This window comes from Papaver somniferum, chromosome 5, assembly GCF_003573695.1.
Source record: "Papaver somniferum cultivar HN1 chromosome 5, ASM357369v1, whole genome shotgun sequence".
Lineage (NCBI taxonomy): Eukaryota > Viridiplantae > Streptophyta > Magnoliopsida > Ranunculales > Papaveraceae > Papaver > Papaver somniferum.
The window spans coordinates 191,625,233-191,638,610 of record NC_039362.1 but is presented as its reverse complement, the minus strand read 5'-3'; the positions used below and the strand labels follow the sequence as shown (position 1 = coordinate 191,638,610).

General features: G+C 37.5%; 1 protein-coding gene across 2 annotated transcripts; it reads left to right on the top strand.

The window, feature by feature from the left end:
- Nucleotides 1–1,977: 1,977 nt before the first annotated feature.
- LOC113278379 (auxin-induced protein PCNT115-like) lies at nt 1,978–11,760 on the top strand. Of its 2 annotated transcripts, none has more exons than XM_026527235.1 (6): nt 1,978–2,167; nt 6,057–6,069; nt 8,717–8,936; nt 9,032–9,204; nt 11,032–11,136; nt 11,265–11,760. In XM_026527235.1, the coding sequence occupies exons 1-6, from the start codon at nt 1,978–1,980 to the stop codon at nt 11,692–11,694; spliced, it is 1,131 nt and encodes a 376-aa protein (XP_026383020.1). In that variant the 3' UTR covers nt 11,695–11,760. The 2 variants fall into 2 exon arrangements, with proteins under 2 accessions (XP_026383020.1, XP_026383021.1); XM_026527236.1 differs by lacking the exon at nt 6,057–6,069 and adding an exon at nt 3,952–3,964 and having other exon boundaries at nt 11,032–11,134; nt 11,263–11,760.
- The last annotated feature ends 1,618 nt before the right edge of the window (nt 11,761–13,378 follow it).

The following is a 13,378-nucleotide window of genomic DNA, read 5'->3' as shown; positions in this document are numbered from 1 at the left end:
CACCTTAAAATCCATGGCATTGTCTTGGACCACTTTAGATAGAGAAGTGTCTCCCATTATCAAACGTTCAGAGTTTACTATCGTTCGATATCCATTATCAATAGACAGTAAAGGATCTCTTGCTAACAATTGTTCACGCATTGATCCATACATACTATCTAAACCAATCAAAAAATAATAAAAATAATCCTCTTCTCTCAAAAGAGTAACATGTGTCGCAATATTACAAGTGCAGTGACCACACCTGCATTGTGGTATCTTTATATATGTTACCAGTTCATCCCATATCTTGTTTAGCCTCCCATAATACACAAGTACATTCTCAGGCTTTCATTGTTTGCATTCACTCAAAGAGGATTTGAGTTTACAGATTCTGGTTCCATTGACAACACAAAATCTATTATTTAAGTACGTCCAGAGAAGACTAGCATCATCATAATCTCCCAACGTTGACCGGATGGAAGAATCCAATGTGTTGTTAATCCAGGAAACAACCAAGGAAGAATGAATAACAATCCATTCCTCCAACAGTTCAGGATCCGCAGGTTCTTTTACTATGTCGTCAACAAAACCAAACGTATGTTTGGCTATCAAAGATCTTCGAATGGCTCTGGTCCATTCATCATAGTTAGTACCTTTTAATACAATCGGGGTAATAATAATTCCAAGACCATCATTTGATCCTAAATGATACACCAGATTTTTCTTCGATGAATCATATTCCGGTGCTTTCCCATTTTTTTTTTAGGGTTTGAACCAGGCTCTTGATGCCATGTCAAATTCCGAATCATTCATTCTTTTCGCAATATAAACACTTACTTGGTTAACACGAAACCAATACTTGGTTCTCAAGACTTTAAATTTAGAAAACGAATCTCTTAAATATAGGCTCTCCTATATTGTTTGCTAATAGATGCCATTAAGTTGCTTGTGTTACTATTACTGAAACAATATCGAGATTTGACATCCCTCTGGATGCGAATACTGAGTCTATGACAGCAGTACGTAATAACGGTCTGCTTACCGTTACTATGTCGTATAGGGAAAGAAATGGATCAAAACGATGCAGAACGGTATGAAAAGAATTAAGTAGAGATCATATGCGGTATTTTCTTGGATTTGATTAAACGAAAAGGTTATGACACAGAGTACTGTGGATGATATCTCTCAATTTTTATCGAGTGGTCATATATTTGGTTTCATTGAAAATTGTCAGTAGAATTCAGAGACGTTTGACATCCACAAGTTTTCCTGGGTACAGAGATAACTAGATTAGAGTCGAGCAAGTCTTGACAAAAAAGAATCGAAACAAATATCTCGAAGTCATTCTAGAAGGAGATATCTGAGGAGATCCAACACTCAATCCACTATACAACTAATCTATCATAAATTTTTACGGCGACGGGGATTGAATCTCTAACTTCCCCTGACTTCCTCCTTATTGGAGTGATGTGATACCACTGAGTTATGCTCGCGAACCCTTTTGGTATGTATTTTTTACTGTTTCTTTTCTACAATTTTGAAGAATTGTAGAAGTAATGACTTTTCTTTTGTTATTGAAGTTTATACTTTTTCTTTACTGCATAATTTATATGGGCTGATACCAATTCTATTAGGGACTGATACCAGTCCATATAGGACAAAAAGATCCTGATGATCCTAACCATTGGATCTATGGACTGATATCAACCCCTAGTAGAGATGGTATCTGCCCATATAAATCATGCTTTATTGCTCCAACTATTTTGGTTTCAATTACATAAATTTAATTTGCAAGTATTTTAAGTTCTACTCACGAACCCCAGAGCACCAAAGTCAAATAACCCTTTATATGTTAATCTCCCCAGCTGTCCGTCCAGCATCATGGATGACGATGGACTCCCCTCCTTGATATATTACTTTAAGTAGAGAGCCATTGACAAGAAAAATATCAAAAAGCTCAACCAGATAACCAAACTAAGAAAAGAAGGGAGAGATATGGAAGGTGATCAAGAAACAGTAGGAAGAATGAAATTGGGTAGTGAGGGATTTGAAGTATCAAAACAAGGACTGGGGTGTGCCGGTATGTCAGATTTCTACTGTCACTCAAAACCCGATTCCGATATAATTAGTCTCATCCACCATGCCATTGATAAGGGTATCACTTTCTTTGATACCGCAGATATTAGTTGTTGGGTCTAGAAATGTAGTCCTAAAAATTCTACTGCAAGTGCACAGTGTCGGCAAGCAACACAGGGCAAGCACAGGTCAGTTCCACAGGGACAAGGGGGAGCAAATGTGATCTTTCTTATTGTGACACTAAACAGAACCAATCATTAGCATTCAACAGCACTAATCATTAGCAATTATCAGCATTTATTTTTCACTAACAACCATTAACAGAACAGGCATTAACTTCACAACCATAAACATTTATTACTGAGCTAGCATTAACTTCTCAATCATTAACAGTTGCTAATCATTAACAGTTGCTAATCATTACTCATAACTCACATTTATTTCAAACAGAAGTCACAGAACAGCATTAATTTCCCACTAACAGTTATTATCTTCACTGCATTGATTTCAGATTAACCTCAATTTCAACACAGTATTTATTCCTGAAGCATTAATTACTAACTACTAATCATTCTCATTAACTAAACACTAACATTAACAATTATTTCTGGAGCACTAATCATTGATCATTGATACCAATCATTCACATTAACTGAATAGCAGACTTGGAGGCAAAACATTACACTAATTCAATCACTGAGATTGAAGCAAAGTTACACAGTGAACTGAAGATGGACAAGCAAATGAGGAGGGTAAAAATTCTGAACAGTAACAGGGATAGGGTGAATCAGATGAATGGAAACTAGGGTTGAGAATTCACCTCTCAGCCCATACTAGCATGTGAACTAATGAACTACTTTAGCTTCTTTGAATAGATAAATTACCTCCAATCACTCAATCAAGGCAAGTATTAGTTGTCTGTTTAAAGCACAACTAATCAAACACAATAACAAGCAATGTAGAGTTAGTGAACAAACATAGAGAAACTCTAACTACCTAGGATGCTTGACATTCTAGGTGAAAGCAACATGTGTTCAATACAAAAATTTTATCCTGCACAGTTATCTTGGCATAAATAGCAGCACATCAGCACACAAATTAGCATTCAGGCTAAGGGTTTCATCTTAGCCCCAGTTAAGATACTTAGTTCATAGTTAGAGAACCTAACATGATACTAAGAGTGTTGGTGTTCATGGAGACAAATTAACAGTAGCAGGACAAAGAACAAAAAAAAACAATTGATAGAAAAATTCTTACTGAAAATAAACTTGGGTCTCTTCTCCCCCCTCTCACAATGTTACACAGTGTACAATTTATACTAGAACACTAACCCTAATTGTAAATCCCCAAATCAGAAAATTAGGGTTTTTTTAAATTACACAAAATTTAACTTACAAACTCCCAAAATTTGCTCGACCCATGCCTCCTCTAGTCCTTGATGCTCTTCCTCTGCTCCTATTGTCCCCTAATTTCGAGTTATTTTACTCACCCCAAAACCTAGGGTTTCAGAGGTTGTGAGGAGAAGAAAATAACTAGGCTAGGGATATGGGGGTGTTGTCGGTGAAGAGATAGTAGTGGCAGTGATGGAACTGGTGGTGGTGACGGAAGTGACAGCGGCAGAGAGGGGAGGTGGTGGAGTTGCAGAGCTCTGCAACTGTCGGGTGAAGGAGATGAAGTTTTGGGAAGAAGGAGGTGTTTGGGTGGTAGTATAGGCATCGGTGCTAGGGTGTGAAGCGGGAACATCTGATTCGATGTTTGGCGAGCTGATCCGTAGGATGTGACGATGGTAGGTGGATCCAACGATGAGATGGGAGGCTGTGGGTAGCGACCGTCGGATGGAGGAATGCAACGAAAAGGACGGCCCAAGATGGAGATCGGCGTTGCGATGTAAAGCGGGAGCTTCGGAGTTTGATGTGCGATGATGGAGCGACCGTAGGATGCTGAGATGCTTCAATCTGACGGCTGAAATCCGATACGGGCTTGGGTAATGGAAATGGGTTTGAGGAAGGATTTTGGGTTTTGGGTATGCCAGGCCCATAACTTCTTTAAGAACAATTCTTCCTTCTTGAGCCCATTTCTACCCTCTTGGTCTTGTGCACAACATTCTTCGCGGCTTCCTTGCGTAATTCCTCCCGGCTTTTCACTACTTTTCTGCTCTTTTTGCTCCTCACTTCATCCAGATTTTATTTGTTACCTAAAAATGAAAAATTAAGTAAGAAAAATATTTATTCTTGAAAACAATGAAAATACAGAATATGGGATAAAATGTAGAATTAATGCACAAAAGATGAGTTAAATGCCAACAAAAATATATATAAATATGCACTATTTAGCACTCATCAAATACCCCCAAACCTGAATTTTACTTGTCCTCAAGTAAAACAAGACTAAGGAAATCCTAACTATACCACTGTCGCTGGTCTCTCGAATGCATTTAGCGTATGCACTAAGCCTTTTAAACCACTAAGTGTCCCTAGTGGACGAGTTGAAGTCTCGTGAAGGTTTACCAGAGGTGTGCCTACAAAACCTAAGGACAAAATATAAGCTCATATTCCGTCAAATGTGACATGTGCAAAACAGTTTAAGCTCACAGCAAAATGGAGATGTCAATCTAGCTATCAAAGGCACAATCCTAGCACTGATAACAAATAAAGACATGTGATAAGAGTGTAAAGTGTATCTACACATGTGTAAAGAAAGATCTGAAGTTATGACTACTAATCACCAAGAGATAGTTTCTCAGGCTAAGAACTGAGGTCGAAATCTAGCTAGCTGTCCGGACTTTACGAGAATTGTGAATGAGTTGGAGGTATTTCACAATTGCTCGCGTTGTACATCAATGGCATACACCCTCCTTGCTTATTACAAAAAACAACAAAATGACTATTTACATGACTCTTATTTACATTGACTATTCTCTTTTATTTTTGGAACAAGAGATGATGGAATTGATAAATACTTGAATTTTTTTTTTTTTTTTTTTTTTTTTTTTTTTTTTTTTTTTTTTTTTTTTTTTTTTTTTTTTTTTTTTTTTTTTTTTTTTTTTTTTTTTTTTTTTTTTTTTTTTTTTTTTTTTTTTTTTTTTTTTTTTTAGAACAAGGAAACACTTTTGATACAAATACAACAGGAAATAAAAATTACATGACACTTTGCAAGAGGTAGCCCTTTTTGATGCACCCAGTTAAATTCGATGGTTGTCTTTCTTAATGTAACCTCCACCTTCTATCCCAACCAACCAAAGAACAAGCTAGTCAAGTTTCGTTCAGTATTCTAAAGTGATTGGCAATCGTAACTTCCTATCAAACACCTTGAAGATCGAGGCTATACATGTATTGGTAGATCGTGCGCGTGCAAGTTTCTTATCACTATGTGAATTGTGCTAGAATCAGGGTGCCTAAATATCTAGACTAAGACTCCTAATAAAAATACATATTTGCACAAGAGTCAACATTTCAAGGTAAATGAGCTCCATTTTTATGTTTTTTTTCAATTTTTTAATTTTTTATAATTTTTTCGATTTTTTCAAAAGAAGAAGGAGTTCGTTTTCAATTATAGCATATTATCATGGTATCCACTCTATACCCCCAAACCTAAACTAAACATTGTCCTCAATGTTTCAAAATATGGAACGAATTAAAATGCAACATATGGAAAGGGACATGCTGAGTAGAGTAAAAGGAGAGAGAATACCCGATTTCGGCGAAAGCAGAATTAAAACTCCGTTATCCAAGGCAAAACTCCAACATATTCGGAGTCACAATGGATGAGCACAAAATATATACAAAAGGAAATTTAACTAACACATTATCTACAAGAAAATTTGGTTTTTAATGGGATTGGACTTTTTGGGAAAAATTTGGTTTTGTCGGGAGACATTTGGTTTTGATGGGAAAAAGAAAAATTTTGGTTTTTTTTTTTTTTTTTTTTTAAAAGAAAATAAAATTTGGTTTTTGAATGGGAGCAAGCCCACTGTTGGTTTTGTGTTTGCTTTGGCTCAGCTGGTTTGAAAACGTTTGGTGAAACTGAGTCCAAAATCTCGGCCTAGAATTTGGGTACTCGGCTCACTAACGAGTTCAACTAGCGTGATCGGTTACAAGCTCAGCTGGGTTTAAAAACCCAGAATACAAAATACAAGTCCAAATTAAACAAGCTCACAAAAATTAAATACAAGCCCACAAATTAAACAAACAAGCCCACAAAAATTAATTACAAACCCAACAGAAAATAAAAAGCCCAAAAATTGGCTTTAATATTACAAGCCCACAATTAAAAATGGAAGCCCACAGGTTGGGTTCTCTTAATGGGTTTAGGCTTACTTGCTTAAGCACAGCCCAGCTGCTCAGTTAGGTTGCAAAAGCCCAGTTGGGCTTTGGATCATCCTAAGCTTTGGCTTTTCTGAGGCCCAGTTGGGCTTTGGTTCACCTCTGCAGTTTACAGCCCAGTTGGGCTTTGGTTCAAATTGTTAAGCTTGACAGCAACTTCAGCAGGCTCACCAGCTCAGGGCTTTGCAGCAGGAGCAGATCAGCAGCAACAGGTGCAGAAGCTCACAGGATTCTTGGCCTGGCACCAGCAGGAGCACCACAGCAGCACAAGAGCACCAGCAGCACCAGGTGGTTCAGTTCAGTGCAGGCAGGGCAGCAACTCAACAGGAGTTACAACAAGCAAAATCAGCAAGCAAGCATAGGAGTTACAGCAAGCAGAGTTCAGTAACAACCCAAAAGAAAGAAAGAGCAATTGCGCCGCAACCGAGTCCCCGGCAGCGGCGCCAAAAACTTGGTGGCTCTCTAAAAGAGTCACGGAAATAACCGCAAGTGCACGGTGTCGGAAAGTAGTGTGGTGCAAATACGGGTCGATCCGCAGGGACAAGGTGGGCTTATTTGCTATTTTTGGTTTCTTGCTTCCTTTGCTAACTTGTTCCTAGGGGCAGTGAACAGTGAGGTGGAAATGGTGAAATAAGAAGATTGTGGCAGTGTGTGAAACAAGTAAAGATTGTGATGTTAAGACACCACAGTGAGCAGTGAAGGTAAAACAAGTGAAAGAAAACAAGAAAACAAAGCTAAACAGTTGAAGATGGAATTGTGGATGACAGGGAAGGTTGATGGCAAACTAGGGTTTAGATTCCACCTCTTAACCTAGACTAAGTCGGATATTCCAATTGCAACTAAATTATCCTCCCAAAGTACTAGCTATCTGATTAGAGCATAACTAGTCTGAGGTTTGGACCATAATCAATTAACATGGGCTGCTGCACTTTCAATCACAGGGGTATCCTAACTACAATGTATGCCTGACATACAATGTGAGAGCAAAGTGATGAGAGGCCAAAATTGTAGTCTCCTACACAGTGGCATTAAGGTTTCATCTTCACCCTAGTGGTGAATTAGAACATGCTAACACCTAGAACTAAACAGGAACAATTACAAATGAACAGGAGCATTAAACTAACAACACATCAACAATTACACAACATCAAACACAACACAGTGAACAAGAAGAAAAATATGCAAATGATGAAAATTGACAATGAAATTAAAATCAAACCTAACCCAATTAGGGGGAAACTTGGCTAGTCCAAGAACAAGTTTTTCATTCTACAGCACCTCCCTTTTATACCCAAATTAACAAATTAGGGTTTCAACACATTTTCCCCAAAAATATCACTACACAGTACAATTAGGGTTTAACTTATTACCCAAAATTTAGCTTCCAATCTCCAAAATTTGCTCGACCCATGCTTCTTGATGTCCCTCTGATGCTCTTCCTGCTCCTATTGTCCCCTAATTTCTAGCTATTTTACTCACCCCAAAACCTAGGGTTTCAGAGGTTGTGAGGAGAAGAAAATAACTAGGCTAGGGATATGGGGGTGTTGTCGGTGAAGAGATAGTAGTGGCAGTGATGGAACTGGTGGTGGTGACGGAAGTGACAGCGGCAGAGAGGGGGGGTGGTGGAGTTGCAGAGCTCTGCAACTGTCGGGTGAAGGAGATGAAGTTTTGGGAAGAAGGAGGTGTTTGGGTGGTAGTATAGGCATCGGTGCTAGGGTGTGAAGCGGGAACATCTGATTCGATGTTTGGCGAGCTGATCCGTAGGATGTGACGATGGTAGGTGGATCCAACGATGAGATGGGAGGCTGTGGGTAGCGACCGTCGGATGGAGGAATGCAACGAAAAGGACGGCCCAAGATGGAGATCGGCGTTGCGATGTAAAGCGGGAGCTTCGGAGTTTGATGTGCGATGATGGAGCGACCGTAGGATGCTGAGATGCTTCAATCTGACGGCTGAAATCCGATACGGGCTTGGGTAGTGGAAATGGGTTTGAGAAAGGGTTTTGGGCCTTGGGTATGCCAGGCCCATAACTTCTTTAAGAACAATTCCTCCTTCTTGAGCCCATTTCTACCCTCTTGGTCTTGTGCACAACATTCTTCGCGGCTTCCTTGCGTAATTCCTCCCGGCTTTTCACTACTTTTCTGCTCTTTTTGCTCCTCACTTCATCCAGATTTTATTTGTTACCTAAAAATGAAAAATTAAGTAAGAAAAATATTTATTCTTGAAAACAATGAAAATACAGAATATGGGATAAAATGTAGAATTAATGCACAAAAGATGAGTTAAATGCCAACAAAAATATATATAAATATGCACTATTTAGCACTCATCATTAGTAACGAAGTTTTACTTGGAAAATCACTTGTTGGTGTAAGAGATAGAGTTGAAGTGGCTACAAAATTTGGAATTATATATGAAGATGGGAATTCAGAAATTCGTGGTGATCCGGAATATGTTAGAGCTTCTTGCGAAGCTAGCTTGATTAGACTTCAAACTGATTACATTGATCTTTACTATATACATAGAGTTGATACTACTATTCCCATCGAGGTTACGGTATGTCTGTTATCTGCATGAAAATTCTCTTCATTCTAAAATTTGTTACTGGTTATAGCTAATTTTGTGTTTAAATTTTCTTAATAATACCAAAGATGGGGGAACTCAAGAAACTAATTGAAGAAGGGAAGATCAAATACATAGGACTCTCCGAAGCATCGGCTTCAACCATCAGGAGAGCACATGCTGTTCATCCAATAACAGCAGTTCAACCAGAATGGTCATTGTGGAGTAGGGATATAGAGGAAGATATAATTTCTACATGCAGGTGAGGTCATATATATATATATATATATATATATATATATATATAGGGTTAAAGGATAAAATGCCCCAAAATCGACCCCTCAGGTTTGAAAATGCCCCGGATGTTAGGTAAGAAATCAAAATGCCCCAAAATCGTATCAAAATGCCCCGTTATGTTATATTTTCCGTTTCAGAGCGTTAAGTGGTCAAATGCGTAAGCATGTGGCCCGCATGTGAAAATCGATTGACATTTATACCCTTCTGTTCACCAAGATGAAAATCTAGGGTCCTATTTTCGTCATTTACTGAGATTGTGACACGTGTCGATTACAAAAATGGACGGCGAGAGATTTTGGGTTTTACATCTCCACTGGTACCAGCTTTACAACCAAGAATATGCAAGTCTCTAAACCGGCCACCTATATCAGTTAACCAGAAATTCCTATCCTTGCTACCCATTCTGTAACAGATCCCCAACAAAAAAACAATAATTTTTACAGTAATCAAATAAATTGAGAGAATAATGGTTGTTTACAGTAATGAAAACAGTAATGAAACAAATAGTATGATTACAATAATTATTACAGTAGTGAAACAAATTTTACAGTAATGATTACTGTAAACAAATAGTATGAAACAAAACACTGAATAGTATGATTACAATAATGAAACAAATTTTTACAGGAAATTTTTTTACAGTAATGAAACAAAATAATACAGCAAGGGTGTTAGCAGCCATGGTGGTTACAAAAATGTTTTGCAGTAATCATACTAATGATTACAGTAATCATACCAAAAATTATTACCAAAAACAGAAATGTTTACAGTAATCATACTAATGTTTACACTAATTTCATTTTCCCTGAATCAAATTACAACACAATTTTCATTTGTATTGGCTACACAAACAAACCCTAATTTGTACTTTCTGAAATCGACCCACTAGGTTTGCATATCCACAATTTATCAACAACCCTTTCACCCTGCAGCCATCACCAACTCAGTTTAAATCTCAAATCGTCACAAACCCTAACTTCAGATTATAACATCATCATCTCAAACCAATTTCATAATCACATTCCCTGAATCGAAAAATCAAAAATCATAATCACATATCCTAAATCGCAAACCAATTTCACAAACCCTAACCCCAAATAGTAAAGCATATACCAAATCAAACAGATCAAATGTAGAAAGATACTCATCACATGGTTAATCACAAACCCTAAAACGTCAAATTTCTGAACGAAAAACTTACTTGTTCGTCATCGGGAAGAGAAAACCTGCCTCTTATCTACTCCGTCTCATCTATCTTATCGATCTGCAGTTCCCTTTGTCCTTCCGGTCTATCAATCTCTCGATCTCTCTCGCTTGTAACCCTATCGCTCTCTGTATCTGGGAAAATTTTCGATTCCTTTCTGTGGCTGAAAATCGACCCAGGTGAAGATAATACCTGTAGCACACGTACGAAACACACGTTTGCTACAGGTGTCAGTCCTTGACCACGTGTCCTTGAAATAGATGCCCACGTGTTAAGAGAACCATATCAGTACGTGTCGGGTATTTTTTCTTGCGAAGGGCAAAAATAAAAAATCACACTATAGTTGACTGGTCAAAGGTAGTGAAAATGCCCCAATTTTGACCAAAATTTGAAAACTAATGGAATGGGGCATTTTGATCTCTTGCCTAACGTCCGGGGCATTTTCAAACCTAGTGAGTTGATTTCGGGGCATTTTGTCCTTTAACCCATATATGTATTTTCATCAGCATCGCAAATCTTTCCAGAATCATATAGGAGCAGTTTACTTGTATTTATAGAAGTTTTGATCAAATTTCCTAATCCACACAGAGAACTTGGTATTGGAATTGTTCCATACTGCCTTTTGGGAAGGGGATTCTTTTCTCTAGGCCCAAAAATTGTTGACAACCTAGCCGACAACGACTTCCGAAAGGTGTGTGTTTGTGCATCTGCTACGTCTTGATCAGTGTCTTGCATATATTGGATGTATACATATGCCCCGGTTTTTGAATGCATCCCTAGATAATTGTTTAATGAATTCTATATAATTTGATATCACAGAGTCTACCAAGGTTTCAACTGGAGAATCTTGAGCAGAACAAACATATGTTTGACAAAGTACATGAAATGGCTGTCAACAAAGGGTGTACACCATCCCAACTTGCTTTGGCATGGCTATATCATCAAGGAAACGATGTTTGCCCAATTCCAGGCACAACCAAGATTGAAAACCTCAATCAAAATATTGGATCTTTAGAGGTGAAACTAACAACATCAGAATTGGTGGAAATGGATTCTATTGATTCCGAAGATGCAGTGAAGGGTGATAGATCCCTACTAGGGATCCTTGCAACTTGGAAAGCATCAGATACTCCTGTCCTCTTGCTAAAGAAAATGAATTACATGCATCTGTTTCGATTTCATTCGGCCGACGTGAACTACCTTGTGTGTGATCATGGTGTGTTTCCTTTGTTGTGTGGCTTATTTTTTTAATTTCGTCCCATGTAATTTGATATGGATTTTCTGCTGGTTACATTTTATATAATTACTAGTAAAACATTGAGTGCATCCCCGATCATAAGCTTCTATTTGATCCATTTTTTAGTAAGCCCCAGTCTAGTCCCATAATAATTGCCACAAACTTCTGTAAAGAAATGGGAACGTAGATAGACCCAATGCAACATAACATGCTCCTAAGTCCCAACACTGAAGACGCAGCGTCACCTGGATTAAATATTGATATGATAATTCGATGGGAAAATATGGATTCAGATGAACATTAGCAAAGAAATTCTCGAGTTTTTGTGGAAATTCTTTTAAAACATGGTTTTAAATTGGTTGTAAAAGCTATATATATGAACCACTAGTCCCTAACTTCAACAGTCAATAACGAAGTATAACGTCCAAAAAAATCATGGTTTAATCACCGCCCTAGTGATTGTGGTTTCATCCGTGATTTATTTGAAGCTGTTGTATGCAATCTTGTTATATCAAATTAATTAATTGAGATGTTTACCTCTTCCTTCAAATTTTTTTTGCCGCCCTAGTTATTTAATATTAGTTAGCTGGTTTTGATTTGGCAGTAAACTTGTTGAACATTCATCATTGGTGTAGAAAATAATGGATTAGAGATGCTTATCACTTACTGATGTCATGAAAATGTTGGTACTTTACATTATGTCATTTTTGTTTTTGATCCATCATAAAATGGAGACTAGGACGCTTTGGTGGACTTTGCAACCCATCGCAATAGTTGTTGCAATGAAATAAATCACTTGGATAGAGTCATAGAGAAATTTAGCTACTTTAATCCATCCGAGCATCAACTAATTTGTCAGAAACATTGAAGTTACTTGTAGTTGCAGGAAATCCTGCTACCACACAAGTATGTGAATCTAACAATGATCAACCAATCTCAATGTAAATCATCTCTTTATTAATCAAAATCATAAGAACAATTACAAGATAATGGAAACTCCAAGTTTACCTTTTCCCTACAATCTTTCTCTCTCCTGATTTATTGACCAAGGATTCTAAAAGAAATCTCCCTTTTAATGGACCATCTACTCTTTATATAGGGTATTACACAGTGGATGACAGCTAAGAGATCCTTTATTTTCAGTTTTTGCATGTGTGTTATTATCGCACATGTACATTAATTATATTCGCAGACTCTACAAGCTTCGCACAGATCTTCACATTTTACTTGTGACTAAGCTGACATCATTCAATACGTCACTACATCTCAGCTGAGCGACTTCGCACACACCTGATTGTCCTTTGCTCGCATATAACACATGTGCGACATTCTATTCCTACATTTTGCCTCTTCTCATTTCATTCCTTTCATTGAATGAGCGAAACGAGAAATCTTCATTTTGTCTCATCGCACATACTTATTTTTTCAAATTCCATCTTGCCGACAAATATCTTAATCAAATTTAAACTTTTCTTTTTACGCGTGTCTTTTTGACCACATATCATTCGACATGTCTCTTTAACCGCTCAGCCTACCCAATTCTTCACCGTATTAATGAGGTAACTTCCTCGAAAACCGAGAGTAATTTCTCTGTATATCTTTATTTACTTCATCTTCTTTTTCTTTTTACTTCTTCTTTCTTTCTTCTGCTACTGTTTCTTCATTCTTTATAGTTCATTATTAATTTTTGTGTTTTCT

Bases quoted from the DNA above. Each gene is read 5' to 3' on its own strand.
- LOC113278379 (XM_026527235.1), top strand. From the start codon at position 1,978: ATGGAAGGTGATCAAGAAACAGTAGGAAGAATGAAATTGGGTAGTGAG. The intron at 8,937-9,031 runs GTATGTCTGTTA...ATAATACCAAAG, and splicing joins CTATTCCCATCGAGGTTACG to ATGGGGGAACTCAAGAAACT. The intron at 11,137-11,264 runs GTGTGTTTGTGC...GATATCACAGAG, and splicing joins GACAACGACTTCCGAAAGGT to TCTACCAAGGTTTCAACTGG.